The 19,273-nt window shown below is 34.4% G+C and overlaps 2 protein-coding genes across 6 annotated transcripts; one reads left to right on the top strand and one right to left on the bottom strand.

Annotated features, from left to right (window-relative positions):
• Positions 1,109 to 3,415, top strand: LOC109353538 (annexin A13-like). The gene is made up of 4 exons (XM_019595855.1): positions 1,109 to 1,597; positions 1,876 to 2,094; positions 2,457 to 2,546; positions 2,628 to 3,415. The coding sequence occupies exons 1-4, from the start codon at positions 1,175 to 1,177 to the stop codon at positions 2,841 to 2,843; spliced, it is 948 nt and encodes a 315-aa protein (XP_019451400.1). The 5' UTR covers positions 1,109 to 1,174; the 3' UTR covers positions 2,844 to 3,415.
• LOC109353429 (double-stranded RNA-binding protein 4-like) lies at positions 4,360 to 14,450 on the bottom strand. Of its 5 annotated transcripts, none has more exons than XM_019595703.1 (8): positions 14,117 to 14,450; positions 13,359 to 13,463; positions 12,003 to 12,238; positions 11,670 to 11,895; positions 8,155 to 8,304; positions 6,860 to 7,006; positions 5,060 to 5,090; positions 4,360 to 4,980 (listed from the first exon to the last, which is right to left on the bottom strand). In XM_019595703.1, exons 1-8 carry the CDS (start codon positions 14,394 to 14,396, stop codon positions 4,962 to 4,964), a joined length of 1,194 nt encoding a protein of 397 aa, XP_019451248.1. In that variant the 5' UTR covers positions 14,397 to 14,450; the 3' UTR covers positions 4,360 to 4,961. The 5 variants fall into 5 exon arrangements, 4 of the variants coding, with proteins under 4 accessions (XP_019451248.1, XP_019451245.1, XP_019451246.1 ...); XR_002108456.1 differs by lacking the exon at positions 4,360 to 4,980 and adding an exon at positions 6,536 to 6,769 and having other exon boundaries at positions 5,066 to 5,090; XM_019595700.1 differs by having other exon boundaries at positions 4,360 to 5,090.

The following is a 19,273-nucleotide window of genomic DNA, read 5'->3' as shown; positions in this document are numbered from 1 at the left end:
GGAGTTGCTAAAATAATCACATAAAAGGAAAATGAAACATGTACAGATACATGACATTTAGGGATATATCGTATCTTAATTTTAAAGGAGTTTGATATTTTACCTTTATATACATATATACATTCAAAACTAAAATGATTGTACCAAAAATAAATGTGTATAGCATATATAAATATGATTAAGGTAGAAAAAACATGCATAATAATGAGAAATTGAAATAAATACATACAATATCAAATATAGAATAAAAAGTTCAATATGTATACACATAAGAGTTTTTATGTTATCATCATATGAATAATTATTTACTTATATTTGAGAGTAAATGATAATAACATAGATAAAAAAGAATTCTCATAGGGCTACAATGCAAGTTAAATTAGATAAGTAAGGAAATAATTTTTTTCTTATGACTAAGGGTATCCTTCACCCATGGGGTAATGAATTAATCTTTTTCGAAATATATGAGTATCTCTCTCAACAAATATTGCTCTTAGGATTTAAACTTTAACTTTTTGATTTATCTAAGAATCTAATATAACCTTAAACCATTAGACTAATGGGTCATTCATATAATGAAACTAGTTTAAATAAGACAAGTATATTCTAATGAAAAGGCAGTGAAAATGTGTGAGGGTGGACTCATAGTCTACATGGATCCCAATGTCAAATTCAACTACAAAACAAACTTCACATGGCACGCACATAAAGAGTACAACCTGCATTACACATCATCATCAACTCAATGCATAGAAATTTCACTTGCCCTTAACTTTTTGAACTTTCTCTTCACTTGCCCTTAACTTTTTGAACTTTGAGTCACACACCCTTCAAGTCATATATGACTAGTAACTAGCCCAATATTTCACATTTTTCCATCCATGGAATGCACAAAAAGTAAATATTCTTGCCTTAACCTTCAAGTAATAATTTTATCTATATAATGATAATGTAAAAATTTATATATAGCCAGTGTATTATTCACTTTTTATTGGATTACTTTTTTTGAAAAGCCAATAATAATTGAAAATAAATGGTGAATTATGCAATGACGGTATAAAAAACTCTCACTCTATTAGTATATATATCTTTTTCTCTTGCATAAATACATGTCACCTAAACTATTATCCCCTTGAACCAAACTAGTGAAACTACCAATCCAAAGTTTCCTCATATGAAAAACCACAATTTTGAACTTGATTGTAAGAAAATTCATGATTCTTTAGGGAGTAGTTTGAGCCAACTAGTTCCATCATTTGCATGCCTAAACCATGTTGAAAGACAACAACTAAGGGAGACGTATAAAGAAGTGTATGGAGAAGACTTAATATGTGAACTTCAAAGATATGAAAATGAGTTTTGTTCCATAAAATGTTCTTATATGTCCTTGTGGATGCTTGACACACATGAAAGGGATGCTATTGTTGCTAGAGAAGCTCTTCAACAAGATGAGACTAATTTCAAGGCTCTTATGGAGATTTTTGTTGGGAGAAAATCAAGTCATGTTCTTCTCATCAAACTAGCCTATCAGAAAAGGTTTAGAAGACAATTGGACCAAGACATTATCAACATGGACCCTCCACATCCATTCCAAAAGGTGAGTATGTTTTGGTAATTCCCAAATATAATGGTTTATGGAAATCACCAACAAAACATTGGTCCAGTAGTATAAGAGGCCCAACCAAACCCTCATATAGACCAAAAGGTTAAGAGTTCGATTCCTGATGATGACACTTTTCGGGCCACTCATGCACCCTGAAAGGGATTAATTCCTTAGATGAGGGGTTACCCTTGATTATACACAAAAAATGGTTTAGGAAATTGTTAATTGTTTGTAGGTTTTAAAAAATGTGATTTTAAATTTTGATTATGCAGATTCTTGTAGCATTGGCTGCATCACATAAAGCTCACCAAGTAGATATCAGCCATCATATATCTAAATGTGATGCAAGGAGACTCTATGAAACTGGTGAGGGAAACTTGGGAGCTTTAGATGAAGCTGTTGTAGTAGAAATCCTAAGCAAAAGGAGCATTCCACAACTAAAGCTAACATTTTTGAGTTATAAACACATATATGGACATGACTACACAAAGGTATTAAGAGAATATGATACTAATCTTCTCTTCTCACTACTCCAATCTTTAGCATTCTTTTCTTGTTTGGTGGCAGCTCAGTGCACGAGACTCCAGTTTAATGGGGTCTGGGGAGGGTAAATGTATATAGCCTGATGTTGTAAGTAGAGAGACTGTTTCGAGGATTTACTAATATAAATCATAGAAAAGTGATTAGGAGTTGAGGAAAGTGAGACTTGTTTTTACTAAAAGATCATCATTCAATTAGAAAGACATGGAAAATGGATTATATAATTTTGAACCCTTCTCACCTTATTCAATGTATTTTCATTATTTGATGGATTGAAATTTGTTTTGTTTCTTCAATGCACTGTTTATGTTAGTCTATGAAGAAAGGGAACTGTGGCCAATTCTGTGAAGCACTAATGATGGTTGTGAAATGCATTTGTAACCCAACACACTACTATGCAAAGGTAACCATTTTTTACTCACAAATTGTTATTCCAAAGTTTGTTTATTTAAAAAGAAGTTACATTTTTGGTTAATAATTGCAGGCATTGCATAGAAGCATAAAAGGGGGAACAAGAGAAAGAGGAAACTTGGCAAGAACATTGGTATGTAGGGTTGAGATAGACATGGATGAGATTAAAATGGTTTTTAAGGAAAAGTATGGAAAGGAACTTGGTGATGTTATAAGTGAAAGCATTTCATCTTGTGACTACAGAGATTTTCTAGTGGCCTTAGCCAAAAGATCTACTGCTTCTACTTGAGTATCTCCTCCATGGCTCCATGCTCTATAGCTTTCTTAGATTTGTTTTTGTGTGTGACAAGAACTCAAAAAACTTGTTTAGCTAATTAGTTGGCCGCATATATATACCCTCTCCAGATCCTACTAGGTGAGAGTCTTGTCTTTTAAAGAGATTGAGCAACAGTAAAGTTGGTTGTCTTGTGACTTAGAGATCATAGATTCAAATATTAGAAAATGTCTCTTTGATTGCGAAGGTAAAACGACATATATCTATTCTCTTAAATCCTATGAAGTAGGAGTCTCGTGTCATGTACAATTAGTTATATAATTATATAATGTGAAAATGTAAAAAATAATGTCTCTTTTTGTGAAGCAAAGCAATTCCCCAACTACAAGGCAGTATTTTGATGTAATCTACATAGCAGCTTTGGTCTCATGTCTTTTTGGCTGCTTCTTTAAGCAATGGTGAATTTGGTTAGGGACATATGGAGTGCATGATCAATATTATGACTTAGCAAATAAATAAATAAATGGTGTAACTACTCTTCATCTTAACTTTGAAGTTTGTGGGGATCTCATACCTAATTTTCAATACTTGGTGTTTCTCTCATGTCACATATTTCTTCAATGTTCCAAGCTAACTTTAACTACAATATCAAAGCTTTGAATTTAAGAGTCCTCATTTAAGATAAATTTAACATAACTATCACAACCCTTCTAATATAGCATTTTGTATTCACCTCTTCCTTGACTTTGTTTTGTATTGCCACCTCTGCTTCCACCACTCTCACAACCATTACCACCATTGTTACTTGAGGACTTAAACCATTACCACCTTGACTAGGTGTTCCACTTGAGTCTAAACTAACTCCACCAACTCCTTCATTATCACCATTATCAGAACCAATAAAGGACCAAAAAAGGTTAAGAATTCGATTCTTGAAAGCGACACTTGTTAGAAGAGACAATCATAAACTTCGAAAAGGGGTTAGTTCATTACCCATAAGGTAAGAATATAACTTTGGTAGTACAAAAAAACCAATAAGAGTCCTATATTTTGCATTCCATCCAAAATTGGCCCCTATCTCCTCAAGTCATGGAGATAGAGTCTTCTTTATAAAATATATAATCAATATTAATATGGTTGAAACTATATTTAATACCTTGTTGACTATTCTTCATAGTGTGCCCCATATTCAACATTTTGTTTTAAAATGTAAAGACAAGTTTCTCCAATTTGTCATATTTCAACTATTTCTTGTCTTTGTATGTATGAAATTAAATGTATTATAATTTCTGAACTTTAATTGCAATAAATTGAAGTTCAGGAGCACAAGATCCATATAGGCATATACCATCTACTATTTAGCTGATTAATTAAAAACAAATTATTGTTATACACTTATACATATGAATTATGAATATATCAATAAATAAAAAAGTTCTTAATATGTATAACAATATGGTAGATGATATATGAATTTTATGTTCCTAAACTATAGCACTAAAAGTTCTTAGTCAAAAGAAAAGATGCAGGCAGAGAGAATGTCACAGCATAACTTGTTCCTACTATTATGTAAACACAAGAGAATCCTCAACCAGACTGAAAGAAAAAAAAACAAAAACTAGGTAAAACCAAATTGGTAATTGGTAATTCCAAAAATAGTCATATGAGAACAAAGAAAAAGGATGTCAAGACAACCATAATTTCATCAAGACTCAGCTACATAATAGCCACCCAAGCAACCAAAATCAGAAAATATAATATTGAAAGCAATATAACGGGTGCTAACCCAATACAAGAAAAGATCATTTGGAGATCTTTTTGGAAGACATAGTTATACAATATTTTGGATCATTACTCATGATCCAAATAGACCATACCATAGTAAACCACAAAATCTTCCATAATTTAGGCCCTTTAGAGTTTGTACTGGTAGTATCATGCATATTCAAAGACTCAATAATTGTAGTAGGACTCGGCGCAGAAACTTGAAGCCACGAATAGACACCTTCCCAAACAGAAGAAGCAAACTTACAACTAAGGAAAATATGTTCAAAAGATTCATCATGCTAATGGCACACATTTTATGTCAATGAGAATATGAATAAGCAACCCAGTTTTCATCACTAATTGGCATTAAAGTGCCACCACCTTCAATGTTCATATTTGTACTGCGTGAGTAAACAACATTTTCTCTGCGTGATGGGGTGTTGATTGCAGTTGAAGACATTTTACTTGTGTCCTTTTCTGTAACAATAACAGGCTCTGATGATAAAATGTCAGCATTAGTACTAATTTAAGCACATATTGTGCCTATGTTCGGATTAATAACTGTTCGAATTTGCATCAAAAAAATGTTAAAAGATGCACTTAGTTATTCATGCAGCTATAATGAATCATTCATGCAATTATGAACTAGCACCATAGTTATTCTCCATGTAAACTCAAGTTGTATTTATTCCTAGAGTGTGCATAAAATAGCTGATCAGCTGAGTGGAAAATCACTCAAGCAATTCATACGAAGTCTTATATTATTCTGTCCTATTATTTCAACGATATCGTAAGTGAAACATGAACTTATCAACAAATTACAGACTACAGACTATTGTATTGAACAGACATCTCACCTCAAAATGATGGAGTATGGTGCATTCGGGTAGAGGCACAACATTATAGTCTTAATGTCATTTAAATTTGTCAGGTAAAAGTATTTATCGAATCACATATCACTGTATTTATCGAATCGCGTGTCACTGTATTTATCGAATCGCATGTCACTGATACTTTGGTTTAAGATTTCATGGATGACACAAGGCACCAAGAAAACAACATTATTTTAGTCTCATACAACAAAACAAAGAAAGTGGGAATAGACAAAGTCCTAGTAGACCCTTTTTAAAGATATAACAGTAGAGAGATTTTTAGAGAGATGCAAAAGAATAAGATTAATGGCAAAAGAAATTAATTAAATTATCTAACAACCATGTTATTTGTACAACCAAGTTCTACTCCTTATGACCTTATCTAAAGTTCATCTTCACATATTTTAGAAAACTCAGTTTCCTGCAAATCATAAACCAGTGAAACTGGTTTCAAGCTAACTTATAAATTTTGCATTAGATGGTGTAATTACTTGTAAAAACTTGGTCTTACCTATAGCTTCAAGTGTTTAATTAAGAACTTACTATAGTACCTACACAGTTTACAAACTAAGAACACTATACCAGATTTATGGCAAACCAATGGACTTGATACTGGTTTATGATAGATTCATTTTCTTAATTAAAAGCATGTTTGAGAATGATTAAATATTCCCAGCTATTTTAGGATAAAAAGGTTTTTTGTTTGAAGTGAAAAACATGTTTGGGTATAAGTGATTGAAGTGACAAAAAGCTTTCCAAGACAATAAAAAGCTATTTTCTCTTGCAATTAATTTTCAGCATTATTTGATAAAAGCATTGTTTGCACTTCAGATTATTTCACATCTACATAAACAAATACCCTTTTGCCCACAACCAAATAACCTTTTCAAATATTCCATATCTCAGTTAGTATTTTAGTACATAAAAGCGATTGTTTATATATAATCAAATATATCATCTTAATTTTCTTTTCCTATTTTTCAAAGCTAATCCAAACTAGCAATGCACTAGAAGCTTTATAAACTATCATGCCATCTTCCAAGATTTATGTAAAGGGAGTTGGAATACCAGAAAATGGACTTATTTAAACCCATTCATAAACCAAGAACCTCCAAATTCATTGCTACCCTAATAAAATCAGCTAATGGTGATAACTGGCAAGTAGACAGTTTTGTTTTTGCAAACTTCACCCTTAATGATATTATTATCTAGAAAGAGTATATTTCTATATTTTCAACATATAAGTATTACTCCAATTTATATGCTCTAGATTACAGTATTGTGACTGCTACAATAGATAATCTACAAAACAAGGTAGTGTTCTAACACATTCCACAATTATAATTTAGAAGGGTGCAGAGAGTAGAAATAATAAGGGCTTTGAGGATTTACCTATATCTTTGTCAGGTTGATGTTGGGTGACTAATCCAGAGCTTACAAGGGATTGAAGATAAGCATGATGTTGCAGACCAGTTATGACATCAGCCTCCGAGGATTCAGTCGATAACACAGGAGCTTGTCCTTGATGAGTTGACACCCCTGAACAAAAATACAATGACCAGCATTTCCGAGTAAATAGGAAGATACAAGGCTCTTGCATGTTAATACTAATGAAAAGAAATAAAATAATGAAGATATTAGATATTCCAAAAAAAATTACCTTAATTATAAAATTAAGATAAGAGAAAAGACCAATAACTTGAGAAAGAAAATATAAACTGTAGTTGCAGAGTTCTCAATGCAATATTGGTTTTTAAAAGTTGGAAATCATTTCCATGAGTAAATGTTTATGCATTTTGGGATTATGAAGGTTCTAGGATGATGGATTAAATGGAAAAATTAAAGGCTATTTATTTATGTTCTAATGGAGGTCAAAATTCATGAAGAAAAATATCAACAAATGGGTTTTATGATGAATTAAATCTATGGCTATGAAAAAAATTATAGATTAAGGGGAAACAAATGAGAAATAGATAGTGATAAGGGGCGCCTCACTCGGCAGGAATGATAAGTCCTTAGAATACCACGAGAGAATGATCTTTTGATAAGTTCTAATTTAGAACACCATAATGAAGGTTCCTTGATAAGTCATTGGTTCAACTAGGAACCTATGATAATCATTCTCACACTATGCATTATACAAAGCTTTAAACATGATTATTCATGTTCTATTAATTCAGAATGGTTCGATACATATAAGGGCAGTAGGTCTAGACAAGGAGAAATCCCCCGCGAAGTATCTTTAATGCCTTGTCCCTCACTGAGTGTCTTTGAACAATAAAGAGGCAAAATGGAAAAGGCCAAAAAATCAAGTTTAAAATGTATGGTTCATGTTAGATGGGTCTAAACCCACCTATTCAACATGGAGAAATACAATCATTCAGAAAATTATAAAAAAGTTGGTTGACACACAACCAGAACGTACATGAGAACACGGTCGTGTACCATGGTCCATAGGCCAACACGGCCAGATTGTGTACTCATACACAGCTGTTCCTGGCCAATTTACCTTGCTTCTTCAGTGCTTCACACCATTCTGGCATCCGTGGTCAAACACGAATCTTACATATTCATCCTTGATTTTAACGATTATAAGCACAATTGTGAACCCAATAAGCCTTAAAGCTTCACTTCTTGGATGATTCCAAGTCATATCATTCAAATCGTGGGGTGCCTAAAGGAGTTACCTATATCTTTGTCAGGTTGACCTTGGGTGGCTACTAATCCAGGGCTTACAGAAGCTTGAATATTAGAATGGTGTTGCAGACCAGTTATGACATTAGCCTCTGAGGAGTCAGTTGATAACACAGGAGCTTGTCCTTGATAAGCTGACGCACCTGAACAAAAATACAATGACCAGCATTTCTGAGTAGATAGGAAGATACAAGAATGAAGATATTATGGTATTCCAAAAAGATTACCTTAATTATTTCATTCTAGGAAGGAAGATAAGAGAAAAGACTAGAGAGTAATAACAAAAACAAAATATAAACTGTAGTTGCTGAGTTCTCAATGCAATATTGGTTTTTAGAGGTTCCAAATCTTTTCCATTGATACATTTAATTGGTTTAATTAACTAGCGGGTAACAACAACCAAACCCTTAGTCCTACTAGGTTAGGTCAGCCATATAGATCGAACGATGTCATAATGCTCTATCATATATCATGTTCATTAACAATGCATTGATCTCCAAATCTTTCCTAATCGTTTCACCTAAAGCGCAATTTTATCATTTTTCTACAATAATAGCTAAGCTACCACAACTTTCTCCCTAATGCATTCATTTTTAATCCTATTTTATCTAGTGTATTCACTCATCCAATGCAACATTCTCATCTCTGATACAATGAGTTTATTTTCTTATTGACATTTTACCACGTGAAATTTAGTTTCACATAAAAATATATAAAGGCAGAATTTCCAGCCGTTGTTGCTCTTAGATCAATCTTTCCATCTTCATGTTGCTCGTCCTAGGTTGTAGAGGGTTCATATATCTCATATGCAACAATAGTTGAAGTTATCTTGTGCTGATGTTAACTTAATACACTGTATCTTACTCAGATTTTCACTATTATTATTTAAAAAGGATGCACTATCCACTTTCAATGTAGTCAGTTAGACACTCTTTGTTAAAAACAATTCTTCTATTGAGGAAGAAATGAATCATCACCGGAGTCGACATAGCCACTGGTGAAAGGAAACCATGAAAGGCACACCAAGTAAAATTGCAGGAGATAAAGAAGGGAGTGCAGCATAAAGAAGTAGCAAAAATACAATGTCAGATATTCATATTGACAATCATTAGAATTAAAGCATGCAAACTTGGAATCATATACAATATAATTAGGTGGATTATACAATATTAAATAATTAAGCATGGACAACAACAAACTTTTAATTGGTCAATAAGTAACCTAATGCCTGTTAGCATAGCTTGTATGATCTGTTTAGTTATGTTGAGACAACTTTATACTACTAGCACAAAAGATCATGAAGATGTTAGGCTAAAAAGTTATGAATGCTTAATAGCACAATAAACTAAGATGTCTGAACACTAAAAAAAGTGAGAAAGAAAGTGTGTATTCACCCTTGATTTGATAAAAGTACATACAGATCTCAAACCACAAAATGATCTAAGGCTAGAAATACCTACTTACTCACTCTAGAGACAAGCTCACAATAGATGGGTCATATCCATATAAAAATAGGAATACTAATAACATATCCACTAAGAAGCTACATCATACTTACTATATTAGATTTTTTCATGCTTAAGAAATTTAAGATGAATGGTTAAGGTGAAAAGGAATATTGTAAATCATAGTCTGAGTAAAAATGTTGAAAGTTGAGAAAAATACAAGATACCTAAGACAGAGACCAAGAAAGCAGTGAGCGAAGTTAAAGATAAAGAGTGTAATGGGTTATACAAATCTCTAGGTACTAAGGGAGGGGAAAGAAGTGTATCCAGACTTGCAAAGGGTAGGGAAAGAAAGACAAGAGACTTGGACCATGTAAAATGTATTAAAGATAATGATGAAAATGTGTTGGTGAATGACAAAGCTATTAAGAAAAAATAGAAAAACTATTTTCACAAGCTTTTCAATGAAGGGCATGATCCCTTCCTTTCTGCTAGACTAAACATGAAAGTTGAGGGTTAAAATTATACATTTTATCGTATAATTTGGGAGTTGAAGATGAAAGAAGCTTTGAAAATGATAGAGAATAACAAAGCGGTTGGACCAGATTATACCTATTGAGGTCTGGAAGGTTCCAGGAGATCAGGGCATTAGTTGGCTTACAAAGTTGATTAATGAGATCATGAGGTTTAAAAAGATGTTATACGATTGGAGGAGAAGCATTTTATCTCCTATTTATAAGAACAAGGACGACATATAAAATTATGTAAACTATAAAGGGATAAACCTCATGAGCCATACTATGAAGCTATGAGAGAATAATTGAGCAGAGGTCAAGACAAGAGACGTGTATCACTAAAAACTAATTTGGTTTTGTTCTGGGGATGTCGACCATGGAGGCTATATACTTGTTGTGGCAATTGATGGAGAAATGCCGAAGGAACCAAAGGAACATACGTATGATCTTCATTGATTTGGAGAAGACTTATGATAAGGTGGCGAGAGATTTTATGCAAAGCTCTAGAGAAAAAGTGTGTCAAATTTCCTACATTTGAATAATCAAGGATATGTACAAAGGGGTCAAGACTAGTGTGAGAACATAAGATGAGGTCTCTGAAGATTTTTCTATTGTCATAGGACTATATCAAGGGTTAAAATTGAGCCCCTACTTTTTACATTGGTCATACAGCATATCCAAGAACTGGTTCCATAATGCATGTTTTTTGCGGATGACATTGCTTTAGTGAGATATTCGAAAGAGAAATTAAATGGAAAGATAGAAATGTAACGACAAATTATATGAGCATAAGGCTTTTGTATAAGTTGAAGTAAGACTGGGTATATGGAGTGTAAGTATAGAAAAAGTCGAACACACCCTTTTGTATAGGTAAACATTGAGGATCATATCATAACACGAGTCACTAAATTTAGGTATCTTGGTCAATCATACAAGATAGTGGTGAAATTGATGGAGATGTAAATCATAGAATGCAAGCGGATTGGATGAAATGGTAGAGTGTTTCATAGGTCTTATGTGATAAGAATGCACTCAAGCTTAATGGGAAGTTTTACCGCACGGTTATAAGACACAATATTATATGAGACTGAAAGAACTGAATGTGGGTGTTAAAATGTCATAAGAAAATAAACTTCATGTAGAAAATATGAGAATGTTGTGTTGGACGAGTGAACACACTAGACAATATAGAGTTAGAAATGAATGCACTAGGGAAAAAGTGGGAGTAGTTACGATTTTAGAAAAGATGACAGAGTCGTGTTTTATGTGGTTTGGATATGTCTGGAGGAGAGCAATAGAAACCATGGTAAGGAGAATAAATTAAATGGAGGTTAATCCAATTCATTAAGGAAGAGGGAGACCAAGAAAAATCATAAGTGAAATGATTAGGAAAAATTTATAAATCAATATAGTGACATAGTGTCGTTCGATCCATGTAATCGACCCTCCTAATCTGATTAAAACTTTGTTGTTGTAGTAGTAAATATAGAAATGAGCTACAAATTATATCCTAAAGGGAAAACTTAGACGCTAGTATTAAAAACCTACCTTTGCGTTCTTTCAAACTCATATAAGCAACCTTGGCTGCACTCATCTCTGCCTGCTTCTTGGATTTGGCAGCTTGTCCGGTAAAAGTCTCCCCTTCTATCTCCACTTGTGAGACAAAAATTGGCATATGAGCCTGACCATATTTCTTTGTATTATAAGAGGGTAAACGAAACCCTTTTCTTTGAACCAATTCTTGCAATAGATTCTTGTATAACCCAATTTGTCCCTGAATTTTTTTACAAACATATAGATATGAGGAGCAAAAGACACATAATTTTAAAAACTATACAATAATACAGTTATGGAAAATGGCAACAAGTGATTAAGACTAGCCTCTTGAACACCGCCCGGTGATAATGAGATCAAAGCAACTTCAGCTGCTGCATTTTCAGCATCCTTCAATGTCGCGAACAACTTAGGACTTTCAAAGGTCTGTCCATCAATTGTAACTTTGCATTTGAAACGCAGAGCATGAGGAGGGCCCTCCCATGCAGAAGCATACACAGGTAGATTTAGATTCCTCTTATGAGCATAATTCTGAAGTTGGTTCTTATACAAATGTAAAATATCTATGACAAATATGAATGTTAAGTCATAGATCAGTATCATAGTGTTATTCATCATTACTTAAAGAATATAATGACTACTAGTTGCTAAGGGTTCCAAAGGAATTCATCTTGTCTTCATCTTAATAAATTGCTTCTTTTATCCAAAAAAGAAAAAGGAAAAGACCTACTAAAGGAATCCTCGTATATACATATCATATGCAATAACAACTTAGCCAAGATGGTTAAAAGCAAATAAGTTTGGCTACACCATTTACCTACTAGAATGTATTAATTTATTGTGTCATGTAGGCATATAAGAAGGTTCAGTACTATTATATAACCAATATATACATAATTGAGTAGGCAAATGTTCTAAAGACTAAGATAAACAAAACCCATAGAAATTTAACAGAAGATCAGGCCTTCTTAGATTCTACTGCCCCGGAGCATATTATCTGTTGACGGAAACAATCACTGGGCTGTCCTACTGTACATTCTAGCAGATAAAAAGTATAAAATTGACAATAAGAGAGAGAAGAAACCTAGGATAATTAAGATATCATTGGCATCAAAATCACAGTTGTGTTATGCTCGCGTTCCATAGTGGCCATTTCCACAAAAGCAGCCAAAGCGGTGTGCAATCACGGTCTGATGTGATTGAGGCATCCACTGCAACCGAGATGTTGCAGCGGAATCATATGATGCAGTCCGCAAACTAAAAACATGCTGGCGATGGCAAGAAGCCTTTCTGCCAAAAATATCTCATTTCTCAGAAAATGATAATGTGTAAAAGCTGGGGATAAACTACTTATGTCATAAAAACTGAAGCTTGGTGCTATAAATCACCCAAAGAAAGCAACCGCACCTTCTCTTGTTCAATCGTTAAATTCCCCCACCCCATTCAAAAAAATACAAATGCCATAACCACTTTATCTTAAATGAAAACAAAAATTGCAGAACGGAGACCCCATTGTAAGAGTTAAAAATTGCATCTGTTTTTAAATATGGCAAATGGGATTCAGAATAACTAAGTTTTCCACATGAACCACAGATTTCAAGAAAAAACTAACACAAGCACAATCCTACATTATATGTCAAAATAATCAAACAAACAAAAAGAAAATAAGAGTAATTAAATTACTTTTCTGTTCTACTTCTATCATGGTAGAGGTGACACTGCTACTAATCTGAGAAGACTGGGTTGGTTGCAACACAATACTATCAACATCACAGGGATCACATGAACCTGCAAGTACAGCAATGTAAATCAACAGGGATCTTTCCCATAGAGTAAAAATCTGAAATATAATAGAGGGCAACCCATTGCACAGGGTTCCCAGTAGGGTATGACGAGAGTAGATGTATGCAGCCTTATCCTACAAGTGAATAGATTGTTTATATGATTTGAACATGTTACATCGTGTTTACTAAGCAGCAACATTACACTTGTGCCAAGGCTCACTCTAAAGAAGATAAAATATATTAGTTATTGTATCAATTGCGTATTGCATCACAGGAGGCCGGATATCACGGTTGCAATGACGTCCACAACCGCAACACCCCAGCAACTGTGCTCCGACACGGCGACACTGAATCACAGCAATTGCATTACGCATTTGAGCTTCAGCGCGAACGCATCAGAGCACTTTGCAGCCACATCAAATTTAAAAACATTTTTTAATCGCAAAACAATAAACAATTTCATGTTGCAAAATGATCACAATTTACATCTCAATTTAAAAAATAATCCTAACAACCACGTGGTCTAGAAATTCAGACACCTTATCATTATTAATTTAGTTACTTGTAACATTGTCGAAATAAATGATTTACAATGACAATATATAAAATTCATACACTGTCATGTATACATTTTTTGTCTCTATAAATAATACATACCATGGGAAAGAGAGTGGTGAGAAGGAGAAAGATGCGAGTTCGGGTTCGGGTTCGGGTTCGAGTCTGGGTTGGGTGAGAAATGATAGAAGGCGAGTTTGGCTGCATCATTTTGAGATTGTTTAGCGGTTCGGGTTGGTTGGGGTGATTGAAACTGAACGACGTTAACGGTGACGGTGGAGATGAAATGAGGGTTGTGATCAGGACCGTCTTTAACGGTTTGGTAAACGGGTAAGTTCCATGATTTAGTATGGCAAAGTTGTTGAACTTTTGTTTTGTACATTCTTCATCAATGGTGATGATTTTAGAACTGTGTGCTCAGAATTCAATGAACTACTTGTTTAATATGAACTAGATCGGGAAAATTACGGGATTGTGTAGTTTGACTATACTATTCCCGCTTTAGTGTATGTTTTGAATTAATTACGGGATTTGGGTTTTTTTATGAAACTTGTGGATGGCATCCACGAGTTTGGCAAAGTCGTGGACCCCAGCCACGATTTCACAGGAAAGTCGTGGATACCATCCACGATTTCCCTTTATTATTCTCTCTCCTCATTGAAATCGTGGATAGGGTACACGACTTACACTGTCGTGTACCCGGTACACGAGATTGCATGGGTCATTTACGAACGTTGGTTATTTCGTTTTACGTACTTTTTTTTTTGTTAAGTTATAAAATTAATGTATTTTGAATATGGTAATTTTAGTTAAATGATTATTTTAGTATTTTAGTATGGTAATTGAATATGTTAAATGATTATTTTAAATTAATTTAATAACAAATTTGGAATTGGAATAATTTGTAATTTAAAATTAATGTAATAACAAAAATGGAATTGGAAAAAGAAGGAATTTCATTAATTGTAGTTTCAATTTCAAAAACATTTAATTAGTGGGAAAATAATCATAATGACGTCTATGAGATGATGTTCCACATCCAGGTGTCTTTCTCCTTCGAAGTGGTTGGACTCTTAGTTGTTGTTGTTGTTGTTGTGATTGATTTTATCTTCCACCTCTAACTAGTTGTGGCTGCTCCTCATCTTCGTCTTCACTATCGTCATCATCTTCATCGTCATCGTTTGTTTGTGAAGACATTGTCGGCTTATAATATTGTTGAGAGTTGAATGCCGGACCAGTTGTGGCTGCTCCTCGTCTTCGTCTTCACTATCGTCATCATCTTCATCGTCATCGTTTGTTTGGGAAGGCATTGTCGGCTGATAATATTGTTGAGAGTTGAATGCCGAGAATGGAGTATTTGAAGTAGTGCCAAACATTGATGGCATTCCTTGAAATTGTGAAGATGATGGTAATTGAGAGAAGGAGTAGTCACCCATTGCTCCGTAAGGTTCAAACCCAAACGGATGTTGTTGTTGTTGTTGAGGAGCAGGAGTCTGAGTGTATGCCTGCGGAAAAGTATCCGTCTGAGTTTGACTCTCATATTGTTGATATTCAGGTGCAAAAGGCATTTGGAAGTGTTGTGGAGGAGGAGCTTCAGAAGTAGTTGAGGAGAAGGCGGTTGGAATTAGTTGAGCAAATGCTTGCATCATCTCATTGCAGTTGTGATAGACGTCATTCAATGACTGCAACGGATTTGGAAACACATTTGTAGGAGCACATCTATCCCGAATCATTTTGATAAAATTGTACTGAATAAATGGAAAAATTGAATTTGTTAGAATATGTGAAAAGAAAATAAAATAGAATAAAATAAAATAAAATAATATGTTATTACCGATCCGGCTGAATATGCTCCATCTGGAGATATGTATTTCCTCGTCCTTTGTAAGTACCATTGCATATACTGCGAGTAATGGTACAAAGGCTGGTTATCGGGAAAACCGTTGACCACATAGTTTTCCCGGTTATTCCAAACCTGAATCCACTGGTCATGCTTTTGAGGCCAGTTGTAGTCATTTTTCCCACGTAGATCCATCTTGTGTTGTTTCTCCAGATTAATTGGATCTTCTGGGATGGGTTGTTGTAGACCAAACTGTCTCATCACCCTATCAGCAGCATGCCACTCAACAAGTGAAAAGCATATGAGTGGTACACGTGCTCTGACTACATCAGGTATGGGGCCCACATAGGTAATGTTCCTATATGGGGTCCACACAAACTAATATATAAACAAAGTTAGTAATTAATGAATACAAGAATAGTTAGAAATAATAGTAAATATATTAAAAATTAGAATTTACAGAAATTACATGATCAATGCGCAAGCGATCCAACATTAACCGTATTATGTTCGTTGCATGACCATGGATGTTGGTGGTGATTAGATGTTGCGCCCACTTAAAATGTAATGTTATTGGTAGTTATTATTAGATGAATAATTTCAAACAAAAACTATTGTAATTTGAAAAATTTTACTAATAAAATAATGGCCTTTGAACTAAAGGGAAAGTTTGGGAGTCGTTGTTGTGTACTCTTGGAGCTAGCATTGGTATGCGGTCATATGCCCATGACTGTAGTAAATGTAAGCAGCCACCGATTTCAATTTGGTGACTTATCAGTGCCGCACGACATATTCCACGATATAGACACGCCAATACCGCTGAACCCCAACTATATTGGAATGTCTGTGACAAGTCCTCCAACAATGGGAGATACATCAGGTGGACTCGTGATCCTGATGTATCTGGCATGAGGAAGCCTCCAATCATGCGTAATATAAACGCTTTTGCGTGTTGCTCAATAACAACATCATCAGCATGTGGAGGTAGAACCGCAAATGTTGAGTCGAGCCAACTCATTTGGATTCTTTGACCCATAATTTGTTCGTCAGTTGGGATTGCACCCACCAAGTTGAGACAAATCATTTCCCAATTACCACTTGTAATGCTAGTAACATGAGCTTCATTTATTGGCAAACCAAGTTGGTATGTATGCGACATCTTCAAGAGTTACTGTGCACTCGCCAACAGGTAGATGGAAGGTGTGAGTCTCCGCCTCCATCTCTCAACTAATACCGTAATTAGGTGGTTGTTGATTTCGATTGTTCCGATATCGAGAATATGCCCAAATGCCATGTTACGAATAACTTCTAATATAGGTGCAGAAGGTAAATTTTGCCAAAAATTGTACCTTGCTCGAAAAGTCACTTCTCCACCATTCCAAATGTTGGTGGATGCATGATTTTTTTTGTAGGGTGAGAAGAAGGGAGGGGTTAACTGGACCTGGACCAATATGTTCCATTTTTTTTAATAGAATTTTCGGGAAATGAGAGAAAGTAGGAATTTAGGAAGTAAGATTTCGGATGGCTTGGTGTGACAATGAAGGTGCTGGAGGGATCAATTTATAGGGTTGGAAGTCGTGGATGAGGTCCACGACTTCACCAAACTCGTGGATAGGGTCCACGAGTTCGTACTTGGCAATGGTACTTATGCCCTAGCCACGCTTCAGATTCCCTGGCTAAACCTAGCCTGGGCCAAAGTCGTGGGTACTGTCCACGACTTTCATTGAAGTCGTGGCTGACATCCACGACTCTCTTTAAATTTCGTACACAAAAGTCGTGGATGACATTCACGAGTTTCAGTAAACCCTAGGTATTTGCACCAAAGTCGTGGATGGCATCCACGACTTTCATTGAATTTTCTGATTTTTCGTTTTTTTTAATTCATATTTATTGATGTATTTATGTGTTGTGCTTTTTTTTTTTGAAATTTGAATTTGGTAGTTCCGAATTTATTTGAATTTTGAAATTTGTTTCAATTTTGAAATTTTGAATTTGAATTTAGAAAGTGTATATTAAATTGATGCGTTAATGGAATATATTTAGAAAGTGTATATTAAATTGATGTGTTAATGGATTATATTTAGAAAGTGTATTTTAAATTGATGTGTTAATGGATTATATTTAGAAAGCGTATTTTAAATTGACGTGTTAATGAATTTTATTACACAAATTATATATGAACACAATTGTATTAAAATTAATTACACAAATTGATGTATTAATGTAATTAAAAATCCGAATATGTATGTACACAATTGTATTACACAAATTATAAAATTACAAAAATTATTACAAAATTACAAAAAATTACACAACATTGCACAAAATTACAAAATCACATAAAAGTGGAATATTACATCACTTAGTTTTGCCTTGAACTTTGTTCGACTTTGGTACTTCTGAAAGGGCATTTCTTCCTATTGTGTCCTTCACTCCTACACCACCCACATTTTTTAGTTTGTTGGGACTGAGAATCATCCATTTCATTGTGTATACGTATAGTTTTTGGTCTTCCAGTACGGTTCCTACGCATAAGAGGATTATGAATGAATACGCATAAGGGGATTAGGAATGAACGTTGGACCTAAGTAAGAAGGCCAATATTCTTCATTTGCAATGGGTTGAAACTCATGTCCATAAACCTTCTGTAAGTTCTCTAACCTATAAATCGGTGATATAAATTGGCCATAGTCTAAGTTCAATGATGCACAAGTAGCAATAACATGTGAACATGGCAATCTAAGTGATTGAAATTCCCCACAATCACACCAATTGTCCATTAATCTAACTGTGTATACTCTTGTGTATCGACTACCACCGGTACTAGCAACTTCCACTTCCGCCACTCCTGAATTCCGCAAAAAATTTCGTACAATTTGACAGGTAGCTTTTCGGTTATTTTCATTAATCACCTGACTCAATTCTTCGCAATAAACATGACCCGCCCTTATCATGTTATTTGCTTCATTTCTATGGTGTAGAAACCAGGAGTTTAGTCTATGATATGTTGCTCTAACAAGTGCAGTAATAGGCAAGGCCCTTGCTCCTTTCAGAACCGCATTTACACATTCAGCCAAATTCGTCGTCATATGGCCGTACCGTCTCCCCTCATCATATGATTGCGTCCATTTTTCTTTTGGGATTTTATCTAACCACGCTGCCGCCCTAGAGTTTTTTTGACGTAATACAGCAAGCATTCTCTCAAATCTTGGCCGCATCAATTCATAGCCTACAACAAGTATATAAATATTCACAAAAATCCAGTATACAAACAGTTTGACATAAATGACATTCATTTCAAGACTTACTCATTTCAATGATTTTTTCTTTCAAATCATTATCTCGGAACTCCTTGTTGAAATTGCTAGCAACATGGCGAATGCAATATACAGATTGACCATCACACCATTGCGGGAGCT

The sequence above is a fragment of the Lupinus angustifolius genome, chromosome LG08 (genome assembly GCF_001865875.1).
Source record: "Lupinus angustifolius cultivar Tanjil chromosome LG08, LupAngTanjil_v1.0, whole genome shotgun sequence".
In the NCBI taxonomy this organism is placed as follows: Eukaryota; Viridiplantae; Streptophyta; class Magnoliopsida; order Fabales; family Fabaceae; genus Lupinus; species Lupinus angustifolius.
The sequence above is the reverse complement of the archived record's forward strand: the minus strand, read 5'-3'. Positions and strand labels throughout refer to the sequence as shown.

Coding starts and splice junctions, on each gene's coding strand:
- LOC109353538 (XM_019595855.1), top strand. CDS start 1,175: ATGAAAAACCACAATTTTGAACTTGATTGTAAGAAAATTCATGATTCT. Junction 2,095..2,456: donor ATGGACATGACTACACAAAG/GTATTAAGAGAA, acceptor TGTTTATGTTAG/TCTATGAAGAAAGGGAACTG. Junction 2,547..2,627: donor CAACACACTACTATGCAAAG/GTAACCATTTTT, acceptor TAATAATTGCAG/GCATTGCATAGAAGCATAAA.
- LOC109353429 (XM_019595700.1), bottom strand. CDS start 14,396: ATGTACAAAACAAAAGTTCAACAACTTTGCCATACTAAATCATGGAAC. Junction 11,896..12,002: donor CACCGGGCGGTGTTCAAGAG/GCTAGTCTTAAT, acceptor AAAAAAATTCAG/GGACAAATTGGGTTATACAA. Junction 8,305..11,669: donor GAGTTTGAAAGAACGCAAAG/GTAGGTTTTTAA, acceptor ATTTTTGTTCAG/GTGCGTCAGCTTATCAAGGA.